We start from the raw sequence: 20,850 nt of genomic DNA, 5'->3' as shown, positions 1-20,850 counted from the left end.
ATAGAATTCTTAAGTAGGTACTATAAATGGTTAAGACATATGAACAGACAATTCTCAAGGAAAGAAATCCAAGCTATCAATAGTCATATGAAAAAAATGCTCCAAATCAGTAACAGAGAATTAAAGAAATTGAAGAATTATATTAAAGAAATTCTGAGAGTCCACTTCACACTCATCAGATTGAAAAAAGGAAAATAACAAATACTAGAGGAGCTGTGGGAAAGAGTCACACTGAAGCACTATTGGTGAAGTTATGAATTGGTATAACCATTGTAGAAAGCAATTCGGAATTGTAAAAGCTACTAAACTAAACATACCCTTCAATCTAGAGATGCCACTGCTAGACCTATATTCCAAAGAAAACAAAGAAAGAAGAAAAGGTCCTATACAGGCAAAAATATTTATAGCAGCTCTTTTTGTAATGACAAGGAATTGGAAACTGGGGGACTGCTCCTCATTTGAGAAATTATTGAAAAATTTGAAATTATTGCCCTATGGCTCCCATAAGAATGTAATGGAATATTATTGTTCTGTAAGAAATTATAAGAGAGAGAGTTTCAGAGACACCTGGGAAGACTTGTATAAACTAATGCTAAGTGAAGTAGGCAGAACCAGCAGAAGTTACAGTATAGCAAACAATGTAAAAGTGAACAATATAAAAAGACTTAAAAATGCTTATCATTGAAATGATCAACTATATTCCAGAGGATGGATGATGAAGAATGCTACCTACCTCCTAACAAAGATATGCAGAACATAAAAATATGCAGAATGAGACACATTTTTGAATATGGCTAATATGGGACTCTGTCCTGCTCCACTACACATATTTGTTTCAAGGGTTTTGGGGGGGGGGGGTTTGTTTGTTTTTCCCCCCCGAGGGTTGGGGGTGAGAGATAGGAGGGATAAAAAAAAATGGTTGATAACTGAAAAAAATTAATTTAAAAAATTTATATACACTTTTAAAAAACTTATCATACATAAAAGAAATCTACCATTTTGTATACAATCTTTCATTCTTTGCATACAGAAATGATGTTTGTTGATAATTAAGTTTATCATAATTTTTTTAGAAGGTGGATTCATGACATAGGGATGAGAAATTTCTGACTAGTATAGAAGCCTTGGACTCCTTTCATTTTTTAATCTTGAACTATATTTTTCAAATGCATTTTTTGCCATTTCCCCCTAAGGAACATCCTCTACCTTTGCACTGAATTCAACAAGAATTAACATAAATGTTGACTTAGTTTAGAAGATCTTGCTAAATTCTTTATAGAATTCTTCTGTCTCATCTTCTGCAAAAGACTTTGGCAGAAACATAAACTGAAAGTATGTTCATAGTGCTCTTTTTGCTTATGTTCATCATAAGGATATAAAAAGAGACAACCAAGTGAGCAAGAAATGACATTTTTTGTTGCCTGATTAAACCAACTACACCCACTCCTTTATCTGCCTTTCCAAAGAGAACCTGTAAGCCATTCTTCCTTTCAGATGCAACTACCTTATCCCTTCTGATTTCATTTATCATAATAATATCAAGACTGATATGGTTCAGCTCCTCTAGCAATATATTAAGTCAGTCAATAGACATGGATCTCCAATGACAGAGAAAGAGAGAGAGAGAGAGAGAGAGAGAGAGAGAGAGAGAGAGAGAGAGAGAGAGAGAGATTAGTGAAAATCAACTTGTTTTAATTGCTGATTGCCAATTAGAAATTGAATATGTGGCAGAGGAAATAAGAGAGTACAAGAGCTATTTTCCTGACCCTCTCTGGCTAATATTTTACCAAACTTTAATAACTCTGTATCTGTACCAAGAAATCTTAAATATCCACTTGCCGTTTCTTTCAACACACTTTTTAAGTTTGATGTACACTATCAAAATCTAAATTACAAATTGCATTTCCTGTTTGAATCAGTGATATATTAGTCATGAGTCGTATATATTACATATAATTCTCTTTTTTTTTTAAGTGACATTTACTCTGTCCAAGAGAAATATCTGATCATGCTTTGATTTCCCAATCTTGCTACTTGTTTTTATTTTGGAGGAAAGAAGAACAAAGAATATCATAAATGTCTACACCACAGTCCTTCCTGCTGGCTCTGCTTCATATAATTTGAAGACTTCCAAAGCCACAGAGTTCAACTGCATAATGTAGATAAGGAAACTGAAGCTTAGAGCAGTTAAGTGATTTGTTCAAGGTCACACAACTAAATAGCATGAATTAACAGGGAAAAAAAATACTGGACCGAGAATAAAGAGACCTGAGTTCTATTCCCTGTTTTACCATTAAACAGAATGGTCTTGGAAAAGTCATTAATCTTCCATAGACCTCAACTTACTCTTCACCTATACAAATGAGGCTGGATTACATAATAGCCAAGGTCTCTTTTAGCCCTCAAATTCTACTTTCTATAACTAGAACCCAAGTCTTCTGACAAGGCCTAGTGGCGCGGATTTTACCAATGCTCAATGAAATACTTATCATCTGCTCATCTTCTGAACTGTCTTCAGAGAGAGTTTACAAGCCCTTGCCCTACCTACATGAAGTCACAAGACTCCGAAGGGTAAAGGATCCTCACATGGTTCCTTCCCCACACTGTGGGGTGACAGCTCTCCAAGCTGTTGTTGTTCTCCTTACCCCTGTGACTCTGAGTCCACATTTGATGAGGCAAAAAACTTTCCCCACTATAATCCACATAACCATTGCTGTGCTTTTATCTTTCTTTGTATCGCCAGCACCTTGTGCCACACTTGGCACAAAGAAAGCAATTAATGCTTCCTTATTGACTGATATCCTTTCCTCCTCCTGATATTTCACTGTGCCCTCTGTAATATCTGCTCCATTGCAGAGGAAAACTTCCATTCATCCTGAGACTCTTCCCATCTTGCACTAATGGAAAAGTGTCTCTCTTCAACACACTGCATCCCTGGCAATCATTTTGACATTACCAATGATCTCTTAATTGCCTTTTCTCAGTCTTTATCTTTCTTGACCTCCTTGACACCTCTGGCATTGTCATTTTCTATGATAGTTGACTCTATCTTCTACCTATCTGACCTCTTCTCAGTTTCCTTTACTTGATCTTCATATAAATCACACCTGGGGGTCCCCAAGGGTCTATCCAGGGCTCTCTTCCTTTTTCCCTCTATATTATTTCACTTGGCGATCTAATCAACTCTGATGGCTTCAACTATCTTCTCTATGCTGATAATTCTCAAATCCACTTCTCTGGCCCTAACCCATCTCCTAACATCCAGACCCAAATCTACAATTGCCTGGACATCTCAAACTAGATATCTTGTAGACACCTAGTCCAAAAGTGAATTCATTATCTTTCCAACCAAAACCTCTCCTCTTCCTAACTTCCCACCACCAGCCTCTCAGCTATCAAGTAATCTTCCTAAAGTGCAGGTCTAGGGGCAGCTAGGTGGCACAGTGGATAGAGCACCGGCCTTGGAGTCAGGAGGACCTGAGTTCAAATCCGACCTCAGACACATAACACTTAACTAGCTGTGTGACCATGGGCAAGTCACTTAACCCCATTGCCTAGCCAAAAACAAACAAACAAAACCCAAAAACTAAAGTGCAGGTCTAACCATGTCATCCTCCCCATTCAAAGTATTCCAAGAGCTACTTATCACCTCCAGGATCAAATTCAAAATACCCCAGCATTCAAAGCTATGAATGACTTGGTTCCCTCCAACCTTTTGTTTTCTTAAACCTTACTAACCCCAACTTACTCTGTGATCCAGTGACGCTGGCCTCCTTGCTGTTCCTCACACAAGATACTGCTCCTAACTCTGGACATTTTCCTGACTGTTCTCCCTACATGGAATTCTCTCCCTCCTATTCAAGTTCTTGCTAAAATCCCATCTTCTATAGGAAGCCTTTATTCCTTAATTCTAGTGCCTTCCCTCTGTTGGTTATTTCTAGTCTATCCTGAACACAATTTGTTTATACATAGGGTTTGGGTTTGGGTTTTGTTTTTTGGGGTATTTTTTGCATGTTACTCCCCCATGAGACTGTAAGCTCCTTGACCATAAGAACAGACTGTCTTTTGTCTTTGTATCCCCAGTGCTCAGTAAAGTGTCTGGCACATAGAAGGCACTTAATAAATGTGTGTTGACTGACCCTCTCCTCTCATGTCTCCATGAAACATTAGGACAGAAGGAAAACTCAACATATTCCTCTCTTCTCATTGACACTTCCAGACTGTTCCTCAGCCATCATCACTTGGCAATATCTTCCCCTCTGAAATACATATCATCTCATTCAGATTCCTGTTGGAGTCCAGTAAAATCAGAACATCATACCTCTAGATGAGTCTTGTCATCTAGCTCAATACTGCTATTTTATAAATGAGCTATTATATAAGCTGCCCAGTCACAGGTGTGGCAAGTGATACCTCATTTTTTTTTTACCCTAATTGATATTTGTATTACCCTAGATTCTATCCTAACTGGTAATTTTGGGATTGCTTAGCAAAATCATCTATCTTACTTACTTGGCTTGACTTCAAAAGACATTCAACTTTTTCCAAAACATAAATCCAACCTCAAAGACAGAGAATCGTCAGTACTGAGGACTTTCAAAAAAAAAAATTCAGATTCTGAAACCAATTCCAAAGGAAGACTTGCAGAAAGGTCCTATGTAAATCTTTCCATGCTTCTCTGTATTCATATCTGTCATTCTGTATAGCACAGTAATACTCCATTATGTTCATGTACAATTTGTTTAGCCATTCTTCAGTTGACAAGCACCTAATTTGTTTTCAATTCTTTGCTACCACAATAGACACTGTTATAAATATTTTGTTGTATTGTGAACTTTTTTTCTTTTCAAATACCTCCTTAGAGTATAAGACTAGCTATGGACCCTAAGTTAAGGAGGTATGGATTTTTCAGTCACTTTATTTATACAATTACAAACTGCTTTCCAAAATGGTTTTACGGATTCACAGCTCTACCAACAATGTACTAGTGTGCCTATCATCCCACAACACTTTCAATGCTATTATAATTTTTTGTCATCTTTGTCAATTTACAGAGCGTGAGGTAAAACCTCAGGGTTATTTTGATTTGCATTTCTCCTATTACTAGTAATTTGGGACATTCTTTCATATAGCTATTAATATTTTGCAATTCTCCTTTTGGAAATTGTTCATATCCTGTGGCCATTTATCTACTGGGAAACGGCTTTTGGTCATATGTGTGTGTGTGTGTGTGTGTGTGTGTGTGTGTGTGTGTGTGTGTGTGTGTGTGTGTGTGTGTATATATATATATATATATACATACAGTTTTAGTACAGTTTTAAACTATTAAAACTTTACTTATTAAAAATTATGTTTCAATAGCTTAAAACTACATTAAGACTTTTGGGATACTCTGTGCCTATGTGTGTATGTATATATACACATGTATATATATGTGTGTGTGCGTGCGTATGTGTGTATAAAGACGTATATGTATATGTGTTAGGGGTCTATATATTATATATATATGTATGTGTGTGTGTATATATATATGTATATATATATATATATATATATATACACATACATATAAACCTTTATCTGACAAATGATATAAAAATATTTTTTTCCATTTGACCACTTTCCTCCTTATCCGTGATGCATTAATTTTGTTTGTACTGAAGCTTTTCACTTTTATTTAATCAGTTATCTTTCTTTTCTTTTTGCAATTGCACCGATCCCTTGTTTAGTTAAGAATACATTTCCTTCTTATGGCTGCGATCAAATAATGCTTTGTGTAGTGGTAGAATTGCTGGAATAGATGACATTCACAGAGTGCTTTAAGGTTTGCAGCGTGTGGCACACACATTACTTCATTCAGTCCTCCTAACATCCTTATAAATATAGGTACTATAAGAATTATTATTTCCATCTTACACATGAGGCTCAGAAAGGTGAAGTGATTTGTCCACAGTCAAGTTTCATACAAGTTTTAGAGGCAGAATTCCAGTCCAGGTCTCTCCAGACTCCAAGTCAAGCATTCTTTGTACTACACCACACTGCCTCTCTATACATATAACCTCTCAACGAGAGACAATTCAATACCTTGGTTACTCAGATGTACAAAATCTGTTAAGTTTTTTTTAAGGACTCATGTTATACTTATACTTTCCAAGATTTATTTCCTTATTTGTATGGAAGAAGAAAACCTTTCCACAGCTGATCCTGCTGCTGCTGGATGAAACCTGTAAAAAACACTATGGTAACTTGCTTTCATATAATGTTGCCACTGGCATAATATTATGGTGATTAATCCAAAGTAATTCATCTACCTATTAAATTTTACACATAAGGCACATATAAATCTATCCACACTAATGACATGTAAATCAAAATAGTTCTCAAACTACTTTGGAAAATTAATATACATACATACATGTGTAACATATATAAAAGAATGATTGAAATATGTTGAATGTGTTGTTGACATTCTAAAGGTTACTGAAAAAGATAAAAGTTTCACTAAACTCCTTACTAGCATGCACTCATAGTGATAGGGTGAGTCAATGATCTTAACCAGTGAAAAAGGAAGTGGTTCAAACATGAAGAAACCAAGTAGTGATCGAGTGGAAACTAAAAAAACTATTAGCCCACCTTTCTGCCATAAAACTTCCCACCCTCTAAACAAAAAGTAACAAATAATGCAGTGTCTAAAAGGAGAAATGCAAAAAACCAGATATTGTAACAGCAAAATACATATGCCTATATATGTATATATACTCTCATAAAGGTTTACGTATTCTTTATATACTGTTCAAATATTATAATCACATATAAATATTTAGGTACACATTTTATATACTTACTATAATATATACAGAGTATCCCAAAATTCTTAGTGTAGTTTTAAACTTAATACAGCTGAATGACCAGTCTTTGGGTCTGGTCATTCAGTAAGCCCCAAAACACAATCACCTGCCTACAGTTCTCCATCTGATCTATGAGAACAGCATTACAGACTTGGTCAAATACTTTGCTAACATCTAGGTAAAGCATATCTGTTTCTCTGATCTACCAATCTAGTAACCTCATCAAAAAACAAAATGAGGTTCGTCTGGTATGATCTGCCTGCTCTCTACGGTCACATTCTATTAAAAGATGGATAAATATAAACATTCTATCTCAACAACACCTACACCTAAATTCTTGTAAAAGCCTTCTAATTAGTCTTCATACTTCTTTTTTTTTTTTAAGGCAATTGGGGTTAAGCGACTTGCCCAGGGTCACACAGCCAGTAAATGTCAAGTGTTTGGTCTGAGGCCACATTCGAACTCAGGTCCTCCTGACTTCAGGGCCGGTGCTCCATCCACTGCACCCCCTAGCTGCCCCTACTCTCCATACTTCTAATCTGCACTATCTTGAACCTATTCATCACACACTGCTGCTAAAATCTTAAAGCAAAGGTCTGACCAAGTGAATCACCTGTTCAGGAAGTTGCATCAGCTCCCGACTGCCTTCCAAGATAAGATGATGATGATGATGATGATGATGATGATGATGATGATGATGATGATGATGATGACGACGATGACGACGACCACGACGACGACAACAGAGCTAACGTATATGTAGTGCTTGCCAAGTACCAGGCACTGTGCTAAGTGCTTTACAATTTTCCTTGCTTTTGGATAAAATATAAACTTCCTTGGCACTTAAAGTTCTTATAATCTGGCTCCAGCTAACTTTTCTGGCCTTGTTTCACATTACTCCTCATATAGCATTTTAAGTTCTAGTATTCTGCCTCCCCCTTCTGACCCTTTGTACATGCCACCTTTCATATCTTTAATGTTTTGTCTATGCTTTTAATCCTGTAATCTTCCAGGGTCAGCTCAGGTATCAGCACTTTCTACATAAAACCTTCTCCTGATTCCCCTTCTCCAGTTACTAGGGCCCATTCCCAAATTATTTTGTCTTTATTCTGCATACTTCGTACTCACCTATAAACATAATGAATGCTACCAGTACATTTTTAAGTTCCTTGAATGGGGAAGAGGGGGGACCATTAGGTTTTATATCCTCAAAAACTTCCAAAAAACAGGTAATGTAAAAAAATGATTGCTGAATTAAATTGAAATGTACTAAATATGTACTACTTTTAATCTACTTAATAAATTTTAGACGTGGTTCTTAAATCTAAGTTTAACTAATAAAAATCAATTGCCACAGTACTGTTATAACTCAATTCTGAAAAACTGTAATAATGTAAGAACATAACTTTCCACAAAATCATTTTCCACAAATGCCTCACTGTGGCTGGAACTGGCCCTACCTATGCCAGAGGCAAACAAGTTCTGGCCATTTCCACCACAGTAAAAAGGCTTCATGAGCGCTTTCTGAGGAGCAGCCTCGCCAGGCAAAGATAAGCTCAGCAGCAGCAGGCTGCCCACTTAGAGAAGAATCCTTTGGTCCTGGTGACCCATGAAACAAAGAAAAATACAAAGTGCCGTAGTCCTCTGTAGCTCCCTTTCACTTGTGCAGTGATGGTGGCAGAGGGGCAGAGTATTAAAAACTGCAGTTTTTAAACTGTTTATAACTTTGAACTTGGCTGTTAGTATTATAAATATAAGTAAGGTGCCTGCCTGATGAGCAAGGAGTGGACATGCTACTGGAGGAGCTGAATCATATTGACATTCTCACCAGCAGAAGGAAGTTGTAGCTAAATAAAAGGATGATTCACAAATTCTCCTTGGAAGGACAACAAAAGCAATAGGTGGAGGAGCTGGTATGCCCGAAGACAACTTTATAATTTTATGGATAACTGATTTTATATTGCAGTGGTTACGATAAGTCTTTGCAAAAGGACCACAACAAAAATAAATGCAGTTCATGCACCAATATCTATTGCTGAGAATGAAAACAAAGGAATTCTATGAAGAACTTAATAAGTCCTTCTGAATGAAATCAACACATAACTAACATTAAAAAAGTTCTTTTATGTTCCAGGCACTGTGCAAAGAGCTTTACAATTATTATCTCACAACAACCTTGGGAGGTAGGTGTTATTATTATTCCCATTTTACAGATGAGGAAACTGAGGCAAACAGGTTAAGTGACTTACCCAGAGTCACACAGCTAGTAAGTGTCTGAGGCTGGATCTGAACTTAGGTTTTCCTAAGCCCAGGCCCAGTGCTCTATCCATTGGGTCACTTAGCTGTCCTAGTGCCATGCACTTTGATACTCGGCAACTTCACAACAAAACTAGAAATAAGTGAGGATGGTGAAAAATATATCAGAAAGTATGTGGGCTAATAAGGGAAGCCAAAACTCAGACTACACAGACTCATCCCTCTGTATCATGAATACTATGGCACTAGACACAGAGATGACAGAAGAGTATCACCAAAAAAAAGTGAGATCAATATTTTAGCAGAGGAAAAGACTCATGATTGATATGGAAGTCATCCCTGAAGCAGCTGGGAAAGAGTCAAGACCACTCACTAGCTCAAACAAGGGCAAAATTAGTATAAAACTAGAAGAAAGAATAATCACAAGAAAAAAAATATGGCATACTAACTGAAACTCAATTTTGACCCATTTAGACAAGTTATTAATAATGAAAAATGGGTAATAAGCAATTAAAATGACATCTACGTCAATTACAGTAATCTTATACCTAAATTTAACTAATGTAAATTAATTGCCACAAGAAGACCAAAATAATCTGGAAAGAACATCAGTCAGCAGAAATTTAATGTATTTCCCAAATACGAAAAGACACAGGCCAAAGGCAACACTGGTTTATAATATAAACTCATTTGTAACATCTCACCAAGAGGATGATAATAATATAATAGTTAACATTTATAAAGCACTTACTATGGACTAGGCACTGTGCTGAGTGCTTAACAATTATCATCTTATTTGATTCTCACAACAGCCCTTGGAAGGTGTTATTATTATCCCAATTTTACAAATGAGGAAATCGAGGCATATAGAGATTCACTGGTTTGCCCAAGGTCAAACAACTAGTAAGTGTCTGAAGTTGAATTTGAATTCAGATGTTCCTGACTCTAGGCCTGCGTCACACCTAACTACCCTAATGATGGAAGATGATGATCAAAAAGGCTTCGTAAAGCTGAGAAACTAGTTCAATTAAAGTGTTGCAAGACCAAGCAAGATCTCTTCACTCTGTTCTAACCCCTCTGCACACTGCTGTCAAATTACTTTTCCTTAAGCACAGATCTTACCATGTCACTCCTACACAATCAATTCCAGCGGCTTCTTCCAATGGTCACTGGGATCTACATAAGCTCCTCTGTTCAGCTTTTAAAAGTCCAATATGACCCTTCCCCAACTTATCTTTCTAGCCTCAATGGGCATTACTTCCACACTCTGAGAATCAGCCAAACTGTCATTACTACATTCCACAAACGCAACACTCCATCTTTCATTTCCAAGCCTTTTTTCCATAGTCTGTTTCTTCAAGACACTGCTCAAGAAACATCTTTTCTGATCCCACCCAAATGCCAGTGTTTTCACTCCCAAAGTACTTTGCATTTAATTACTTGGCATATATTTGTATTTCGTCACTTTATATCTACGCTGTATATGTTTTTGCTTGTGTGGAGGGCATGTTTTCTTCAAACGTTATTGCTTTTTGCCTTTCTTCTTCAGGATCTTCCTTCAGTTCATTTTGCATTCCCAATCAGTTGTCCTTTCTTTTGTTCCTTTACTGAGATGCACCACCATAGATTCAAGTTTTTCCAGTCTGTCAATCATTTCTTCAGTGCAAGTCACAAATTCTTCTCCAATTCTCATTTCTCTTTTAAACCATTCAGGAAGAGCATGCTGTGGTTCCAGCTACTCAAAATTCACAAGGCACTCTGCCTCATTAGGTGCTGAATCATTTTCCTTTGTTTCAAAGTATTTACTCATAGGATGCCAAAATTTGTTTACTAGACTGGAGGCTATATATTCCTGCTGCTTTAATGTTCTCCCTGTTGGTTAATCTGCTTATGCTCAAAGTCTTTGAGTTTTCTTCCTCCTGAGATCTTTTGTAATTTCAGCGTTTTGGTTTTTTTTTCTCCCTTATTTCCCCCTACTGCTTACTATGTGTTGGTGGTTTCCTTGGGGGCTGGAACCAAAGCATCTCAGCCACTGTCCACACTGAGTAATTCACAGTTTATCACCAGCCTTAGTTTCTAACCCAATTTGACTTTTGAGTAGACAGAACCAACCACAGCTAGATGCTGAACTTTTCCCCACAGGGAGTGCCACATAGAAAGGAGGGCCCTCCATTTCCCCCCACCCCAGCCATGATATCCTGCCCTGTTTCCTCTGTTCCTCAGTTCTTTGGCCCAGAGAACTGCCCCTCTGCGGCTATTGCTGCTGGGGTGTCGGGGTATAAAGCTGAGCTCTCTTACAAGGTCAGCCCCATTTCCTCTGTTCCTCTACCCTTCTGCTGAGCTCTATTGCAGCAGAGATCTCTGCTGTAATGGTGGCTATCTTGTCCTCAGCAAATTTCTGCAGTTTAGGGGCTGGATCTCCATGGCACTGGAAAGAGACTGGGGGGGACAGTGGGTGGAATGGCATTCTGTGGCAAGCCCGTGGGTTGGACTGGTTTTTACCTTCCTTGGATTCTAGGTGTCCTAGATCATGGAGATAACTGAAATTATCTCTTACGCACTTTATCTCTGATGAATCATTTGTTTTGGAGAGGCTGGAGAAATTGTGAGAATCAGAGAAAAATTTCTGTCATGTGAACCAGAAGACCTACTGTATATATTATATGTACTTATTGTCTCTTTAGATTGTAAGCTCCTTTTGTGTAGGCAATATTCCATTATTTGTATTCTTACTGCCTAGCAAAGTTCTTAGCGCATACCAGGTGCTTAATAAATGCTTATTAAGGATAAAATGAAAGAACAGAAAAATTTTAAAGTTCTAGAAAAATTTTTATAACAAATTGATCTCACTAGCAAGCAGAGTAGAGCCACCATAAGACTCAAACTTCACAGTCCCAGATGTGCTTGTAAAAGGAACAATAAATGGTATTAAAGGGAATAAAGAAGGTAAAGCAGCTGAACTGGACTAAGTGGCTGTAGAAACCAGTGTATGTAGAAGCAAAATATGTGAAGGCACTTACGCAATCATTTACATCTAAAGAAAGGGAAGACACCACAATCTCAGACTTTACTAATACTTAAAAAAAAGGCAACTGAGAAAACAACTACCACCTACTTACCCATCTACACGAAATTTTTATAAAAATCATGCATATATACTCATTGGTAGCATCCTCTATGGACTGATCAGCTGGGAATAGGCAGCCTTTCACAAACAATATTTTTCAGTGGAACACCTCTTTATCCTCAGATAATTGACTAAAAGTTGAATAGTCCACTGCAATTATTGTGTATTATTTTTTTAAAAACCGATTTTGCAGAGTAGAACACTGCTTTAAAGGTCTCTTCCAACAACATGTTGCCTATCCACTTATGGATGTGACTGTATCAAGATTATGAAGAACAAGCCAAGAAGCTGCTAGAATTAATAGAAAACTAAATCACAAAGATTCCTTGAATGATATGAAATAGTCTTGTTAAACAACTCTCTGATCACAAACATCAGATAAAGAATAAAAGGGTGATAAATGCCCAACAAAGTTGACCGCTCCTGTAATGGAGGATCCAGTTCAAAGTCCAAAATGAAATGGGATTCACTGCACATGTTATGCCATTAAAATGACACAGGCTGCTCAAACCAAGTATCAGTACAAAGCAGAGCCTCCTGGAAGAGATCTGTAGCCACTCAAAAGAGTATCACCTAAGCATCCACAGTTAAGACCAAATGAACAAAAAAAATACGTATCCATTGCCCTGTTTCTGGTACGAAGATAGATAGCAAAGCACACAATGAATGCAGGAGACAACATTGCAAACAACAATGTACAACAAGATATATTCGTGATAAACTGAAGCTAAGCTCAAAGGGAAGGCACTAACATTAAGGAGGATCAGACAAGGCTTCTTGAAGAAAGTAGAATTTTAGCTGATACTTGAAGAAAGCCAGAAGGCACTGACAAGGGGTGAGAGAATTCCAAGCATGAGGGACACCAGCGAAAATACAGAACTGTAAAATGAAGTGTCTTGTACAAGGAGAGCAAGGAGGCAAGTGTTATGGGATCACAGAAGACATGGAGGGGAGAAGAAGGGGGCCAGATGATGAAGACCTTTACAAGCTAAACAGAGAACTTTACATTTGATCCTGGAGGTAACAGGAAGCCACTGGAATTTATTGTTTAGGGGAGTGGGTGACATGGTTAGACCTGTGCTTTAGGAAGATCTCTTTGACAAATGAGTAGAAGATGGACTGGAGTAAGGGGAAATCTGAGGCAAGGAGAACAACCAGCTGGCTATTGCAATAGTATAAGCCTGAGCTAAAGAGTACCCGTACCAATTGGTGTCAGTGTCAGAAGTAGGAAGGAGGCATATGTGAAAGATGTTACAAAGGTAAAATCAACAGGATGTAGTAACAGATTGGATATGGGGGTGAATGAGGTATTGAGAAGAACTAAGTTTCCAACTGGGTAATTGGGAGGATGGTGTTGCCCTTGACACCAAGAGAGAAATCAGGAACAGAGAGGAAAATATTAAGTTTAGCTTCCGACATATCAAGTTTAAAATGTCTACAGGACATCCAATTCAAGATGTGGAAGACAAACAATCAGTACTCTAATGATCTACTTGTAACGTGAGAAGAAACTGAGGAAGGCTTCAAGCACGTTGGCTTACTTTTGTTAAGGGTCTTGCACGTTTCCCCTTCTCTCTTCTGACACTGCCACCACCCTGGTGCAGGTTCTCATCACCTCACGTCTGGACTATTTCAACAGCGTGCAGATGGGTCTTCAGGGCTCAAGCCTCTCCCCATTCCAGTCCATCCTCCACTAAGCCACAAGTGATCTTACTAAGGTACAGATCTGACCATGTCACATCCCTCTTCTAATAATCCCTATAATAAAATCCAGTACTTCTGTATCACCTCCAGGATCAAACATAACATCTTCTTTTTGCATGTAACGCCCTTCATCACCCGTCCCCACCACTTTCCCTTCTTCATGCACTTTATACCTCATTATCCATTACCCAATTCCCAAACTCTTAGTCCCATTCCCTCCAAACCCCCAACGACCACCACCACCAATGTCATGCACTAAAGCTACCCATTCCATTCCACTGGATGCTGCTCCACAGCCGACAAATTTGCTTTAACTCTTTTCTTTTCCCACTCCTTCCATCTTTTGAATCTCATTGAGACTTTGCTCTCTCCTGATGACAACGTCTCCCTGGCCACCCTTTCCAACGCTGGCGGCAGTTTCACTCATTCCCCCTGACTCAATGGTAAAGATTGGGTGGTTGGAATATTCTTTGCTCCCCACTGCCACTTTCAGGCTCTCCCTCTACCTCCATCCCTCAATAACCTTTACCCTTTGGAGATTCACTCAAACCACATCTACTCCCCAATCAAAATTCTGGTAACTATTGCCTACCAACTTTCAGAACACTCTCCTTTCTTCAACAAGTTCAGTGTCTAGCTCACATTCTTACTCTACTCCCCAACTGCTGCCCTGATGTGAGGGACCTTCAACATACATACTGATACTCCCTCAATCACCTTAATCTCAGTTCCCTAACTTACTCACTTCCCATGACCTCTCTAATCTCACATCTCCAACTAATAGACATCTTGAACTGGATGTCCTACAGATAACTTAATGTCCAAAACTGACTCAATATCTTTTCTCATAAGAACCCAGTGAAGTAGGTATTATTATTATTATCTCCATTTTACAGCTGCAGAAATTGAGGCTAGGAGAGCTTAAATGACTCACACAGGGTCACACAGTAAATAGGAAATGCCTAAAATGGACATAAAACAGAAACAGAAAATTGAAAGCACAGGTCTGACCATTTCCCTCCCTTACTCAATAAATTTCACTGGCTCCCTATTCCTTCTAGGATCAAATAGAAAATGTTCTGTTTAGTATTCAAAATCATTCATAATCTAGCCCCTTCCTACCTTTCCAGTCTTCTTAGACCTTATCTTCCCTCCTGACACATTCTCACCAATCCAGTGACACTGGCCTCCCTGGATGTTTCATGAACAAGATACTCCATTTCTGGGCCCTGAGCATTTTCTCTAGCTATTCTCAATGCCTGGAATGGTCTCCCTCCTCACTCTGCCTACTGATTTCCTTGACTTCCCTTAAGGCCCAACTAAAATCCTACCTTCTACCCTCTTAATTCTTGTGCCTTCCCTGTTCATTATTTCCTATTTAATCTGTGTATTACTTGCTTTGCATATATTGGTTTGCATGTTGTCTCCTCCATTAAACTATAAGCTTCTTGAGGGCAGGGGCTGTCTTTTGCCTCTTTTTGTCTTCCTAGAGCTTAGCACAGTGCCTAATACATAGTAGATGTTCAATAAATGTTAACTGATTGGTAACCGAATGTAAATAAATGAAAAACAGGAAACTGAATAGATATAGAAAAGTTAATATCGTGAATGACACTGGCAGCAAGGTACTTGGTGAGTTTCTTAGCATCAGAGTGAGTCAGTGAAAAAGATGACATTTCAAATTTCTACAGGATCACAAAATTTAACAGTTATCTAGTCCAACTGTCTCCCGTTACAGATGAAGAAAATGAGGCCCCAAAAGGCTAAGTGATTTGGTGAAGCTCATGCAGATAGCAAGTGAGCTGGGATATAAACTCAGGTATTTTCACTCCCAATCCAGGGCTCTTTCCATTGTATCAAGGGCTTTCTTCTACTCTTGAACCATCCCTCCATCTTTGCTGACCAAACCATATCTTTTTTTTTAATGTTGAAATATCTGACATGACATCAATAAAGATTATTCCCATGTGATTAGAACATGTCTAGTTTTTGAATAATAAGTTTATTTAAACATGTCATCATATTAGTAATACATAAGGTTTAACTTGTTTGCAGAATCATGATAATATTAATAATATTAATGGTGGGGGGCAGCTAAGTGGCACAGTGGATAGAGCACTGGCCCTGGAGTCAGGAGGACCTGAGTTCAAACCCGGCCTCAGACACTTGACATTTACTAGCTGGGTGACCCTGGGCAAGTCACTTAACCCCATTACTTAGCATCCCCCCTCCAAAAAAAAAATACAGATATAAAAATGGTGATGAGGAATGTCTTGACATGAATTTGGATCCAGGCAATGTCCCTGACAACTTTTATCCAAATGAGACCCCTGAGGTCCCTGAATCAACCAATCACACCCTGGCCCCTAATTATCAACCACAAACCAACCACAGAGGGACTTTTCCAACTTAATGCCTTCGAAGTACCTGCCATTGCTTGCCCCATAGTAACCATAGAGCTAATTAACATTTTTCCTGTCAGCCAGTTCTAGGCAACCTTACTCCATAAAAGAACCACTTTCACCCCAGCTACCTGCCTCCCCCTAAGGAGAAGAGTCCGCTGGGTGTGTTACCCCAAAAAATTAGTTTACGAGATCTGGAAACAGTCTGAGTCTGAATTCTTTTGAAATGATACATGCCTTGTACCTCAACAATGGGAATATGCTAAACATTAGGCTCTAAAACTATTAGAAAAAAAGATCATTTTATTTTATTTTCCATTAGGAATGGAAAACATTATTTGTGTAATGCAGTTCTAATACAAATTCCAGAAATGAAGTCATTAAATGGACATGGCATGAAAATTAACTTAAGGCTCCCTGCCTTATTAATGTGGGTACTCCTTCCTCCACCCATGCAGATAATAATTTTCTCTTCAACATAAAAAGAATCTTCATGGGTTGCTACAGCTAAACATATTAATCTCCCAGTAGCCAACCTTGTGGAAGTCTCTCCCTGTTCAGTATCCTGGCCACCTTTTCTAAATGATAGCCATTCAAGATACATTAAGCTCCTCCTGGAGAGTATGTGCTCCACTGATGTCCTCAAGAAACCAGGGTCACCTCTATAATCTGACAAGATAGGCATTGGAGTATAAAATTTTAGTGGAAGTAGCATTCTAGAGCATATAAGAAAAATATAAAATGGGAGTAGGTGGGACGAATTGTCACAACTTTAGTAACTTTCTACATTTTTGCTCAAATGCTCAAATAGATGCTTCATCTAATCAGTATGGCCATTTTCAACGTTAAAGATCACAATCCATACTTGCTGGGGCTTTGTAGCTCTTGTCTACAGCATACATCACATAAGGTCATCACAATCAATAAGTCAATTAAACACCAGTTACTGAATGCTGTTCTAAGTATGCAAAGAAAGGCAAAAGACAATCTCTGCTGTCAAGTATAATGTATAATAGAGAAGTATAATGGTATAGTACAATAGGGAAGACAACATGAAAAACCTATGTACAAACAAGTTATATGCAGAATAAACTAGAATTAATTAACAGTGGGAAGGCACTAGAAAGAAGGAAGAAAGGCTTCCAACAGGTGAGATTTTAGCTGGGACTTGAAGGAAGCCAGGGAGGCCAGGAGGTGAAAATGAAGAGGGAGAGACTTCCACACAAGGAGACAGCCATTGAAAATGCCTGAAGTAGGAAGATGGAATGTCTTGTTCAAGAAGTGTCCAGGTGGCTGGTGTCACTGGATCACAGAGTATGTGGGAGAAGGATGTAAGGGGTAAGAAAACTGGAAAGTTGGGGGAGGCAGTTAGTGCTAGGTTATAAGGGGCTCTGAACACCAGAGGTTTTACATTTGATTCTGGAGGTGACAGGGAGCCAATCCAATTTATTTACTAAGTAAAGGAGGGTGATATGGCCAGACCTGCCCTTTAGGAAGATTACTTTTGACAGCTTAGTGGACAATGGATTGGAATGGGGAAACACTTGCAACAAAATGGACAACAAGGAGATTATTGCAAGAGTCCAGGCATGAGGTGATAAGGACCCACACCAGGGTTATGGCAGTATCAGAGAGGCGCAGGAGGAGTAAGTAAAAAATGTTAAGAAGGTAAAATTGACCAGCCTTGGCAACAGATTGGATGGCACAAGGATGAGAGAGTAAAGAAGCTAAGGATGATACCTAGGCTGTGCCCCTGAGTAACTTGTAGGATGGTGGTACCCTAAACAGTAATAGAGAAGTAATAGAGAAAAGAGATGACATGAAAAATGCTTAATGCACTATATAATGTTAATTATTATTACTGCAAATCTTAAAATAGTTACTTAAATGCTACTATTTTTTATTGGATGACCTAAAGTATCATATAAATAAATGAAGCATTTATTAAGTATTTACTATGCACAAAGCACTACTAAATTCTGGGGATACACAGAAAAGTCAGACAGTCCTCCACATTCTAATGGAGAAGACCACATTTCCGTTGCAAGTTAGATAGAAAAATCCCATGGTCCTTAGAGTGTATTATTATCTCATTATTCTATAAATGCTAGCTATTATTATGTCAAAGCTTAATTAGAGTTTATTAAACAAACAATATACCTCTGGAGAATCCACGAATCTAGTCCTGCAAATTAAGAGTAAGCCCTGCACACATACTTGCAACTGTTAAAAGGCTGTCCTCCTCTGCCCTCTACCTGCTGACCACTAACATTCATTCAAGTGAAAATCTACAATGCATACTTAGCGGCAAAAATCAGTTTGCCATCTCCCAAGAAGTGTCCAAAACACTCCCCTCACTAAAAAGAAAATGTCAGCTTTTAATCTAAGTATACAAAAAGCAAAGATCGTGGTAAAGAGGAGCGGGAGGGAGAAGATACAGGGGTGGAAGCATGCCCGAACTAGGGAAGGACAAAAAGTAGTCAGTGTGGTGAAGAAAAAGGACGGCGCAAACACTCAGTGGGGGTCTCTCAAATCGGGAGGCCTGCCGCAGCACCTGTGCAGCCTGGTGTGACAGGTACTGGGCAGGGCACAGACCGGCACACAAACTTTGGGGCTGGGGGGTCGGGATGCTCCGCCAGGCGGCCAGCCAAGCTCACGCTCACGCTCCCGGTCCAGCCCCACCCGCCGACCCCAGCCCAGCAGGGCCGCACGGGAAGGCGCCCCCTCCTCCCGAGGCGCGGGGCAGCGGCGGGTCACGGCCGGGGTCGCGGTCGCAGGGGCTAGGCCAGCGGCTGGAGAGGAAGCGGGGAGCCCTGGAGGATTCCGGGAGCTCCGAGTCACGGAGCGGAGCGGGACAGAGTCACGCCCACCCCGGTGCCCGCGAGGACTACCCCTCCCGCCCCGCCCCCAGTCCCAGTGGAGGAGTGTGTTACCGGGGTGCTAGAACTCTCCGCCCTCCCACCCCCCCAAACCACACACCCACTTCCCCTTCCCCACCGCCCACCCCAAGTCTCCTCCGGGGCGGGGCCAGGGGGGCGCGGCCGGTACTCACAGAGCCCACTAGATCCGGTGCTGGTGAACATGGTCCCGCTCCAGAACCCCCGCTGGGGGCTAGGTCTAGAGATAGGGCGGGGGGGAGGGGGTGAAACGGAGAAGGAATGGGGGAGGGGCGCCTGTCTCGTGGGGGAAGGGAGGGGGAGTGGAGGTGGGGAATAAGGCGCCTTCAGCGCAGGCGCACACGCAGCGGGAGCTAAAATACCACACGACTCCGCTACCCGCGATCGGAAACACGAGATGCCGGCGGCCGGTCATAGCGCATGCGCAAGCGCCCGGGCGCACATAATCCGTCGGCCCGCCCCTCTTTCTACCGGGGAAGGTGGAGCTCTATGTTTCCGGCTTCTAGCTTCAGTGAATAGGAGAAGGGGTTAGGGTGGAAGTGTGGGAAAGAGGGTTGAAAGGGGCGGGACCTTCCTCGACTAAGCCTCCGAAGGGAGGGGCTGGGAAGTGAAAGGGCGAGGCAGGATCTGATTTGGGCTGATCCTCCTACCTGGTTCTAGCGCTAGACTCTTCTAGTACGATCGGCCCCACCCTTGTTAAAAGTAGAAAAGATCCCCTTCTTCCCTCCCTCCCGCTTCGCGTTTTGGTATATTCGGGACCGCAGGTTCGCCTCGCTTACCCCCCCTCCACGCAGGTGGTAGCGCCGGTTCGCTCGGCGCATGTGCCGCGGAGTTTAGTCGTGTTCGTTCTCCGATGAGAGCAGAGGCCCCTTCAGTTCCGGGGTTAGGCCGAGTTCAGGAGGTTGTTATGACTCGCCTTCCTAAACCAGAGCTGATGTTGCCCTGCTACCTTTTCAGACCTGGACATAATTTCCTTCCTCTCACTGCGGTGTCTTGCAACGTCTCAGGGCTTTGCGGGCTGCTGGGAGAGCCTTGTCTTCCTGCCTGCGTCTAGGCTTCTCTCACCCCAAGCAGCCACACTCATCCTGGCACTAGCCCGCCGGCCCCCACCCCACTGACGCCGGAGAGGTGGGCTTCGCCGTGAGCTCCCCTTTTAAAGAGGGGAGCCCCAACTCCTTGAAACGTCGTTACGAACGCCGCTTCTTCCAGAAAGGCCTCCGAATCCCACACCCTTTTGGAACGTTGGTCATGAACTTGTACAAGTGCTGAGTTCTCCCGGAGACTTTTGCATCTCTCATGGCCTGTCAATATCTTGCATTACTTTGTATCAAGCCTAATAGCTGTATGCTTTTGGGGGTAACTCAGATTCTCTGGGCCTCCCTTTGCTTCATCTGGAAATGCACTTAGCGTTGTGTCTGGCCAGTAGTAGGCATTTAATAAATGCTTATTGAATTGAAAATTAAGAGAGTTGGACTAGATAACCTCAAAAGCTGCTTCCAACTTTAAACCTGTAAACATTGGATGGCCAGTCTCTCCTTGCTTAGCCGCTGCTCCTCTCATAGTAAGTCATTAGAATTGTTGAGCAGTTGGAATTTCGGCTTAAGGATGTATACCAA

General features: G+C 40.4%; 1 protein-coding gene across 1 annotated transcript in view; it reads right to left on the bottom strand.

The window, feature by feature from the left end:
- Window positions 1–19,655, bottom strand: part of UBAC2 (UBA domain containing 2) — a 238,176-nt gene extending 218,521 nt beyond the window's left edge. Inside the window, exon 1 of the mRNA XM_020964054.2 lies at window positions 19,390–19,655. Within this exon, the coding sequence (XP_020819713.1) occupies window positions 19,390–19,420 (31 nt within the window). The 5' untranslated portion in view covers window positions 19,421–19,655. The remainder of the gene's footprint in view (window positions 1–19,389) is intronic.
- Window positions 19,656–20,850: the final 1,195 nt, after the last annotated feature.

The sequence above is a fragment of the Phascolarctos cinereus genome, unplaced genomic scaffold (assembly GCF_003287225.1).
Source record: "Phascolarctos cinereus isolate Bilbo 61053 unplaced genomic scaffold, phaCin_HiC Scaffold_7;HRSCAF=346, whole genome shotgun sequence".
Taxonomy (NCBI): Eukaryota; Metazoa; Chordata; class Mammalia; order Diprotodontia; family Phascolarctidae; genus Phascolarctos; species Phascolarctos cinereus.
This window is presented reverse-complemented; position numbering and strand designations above follow the sequence as displayed.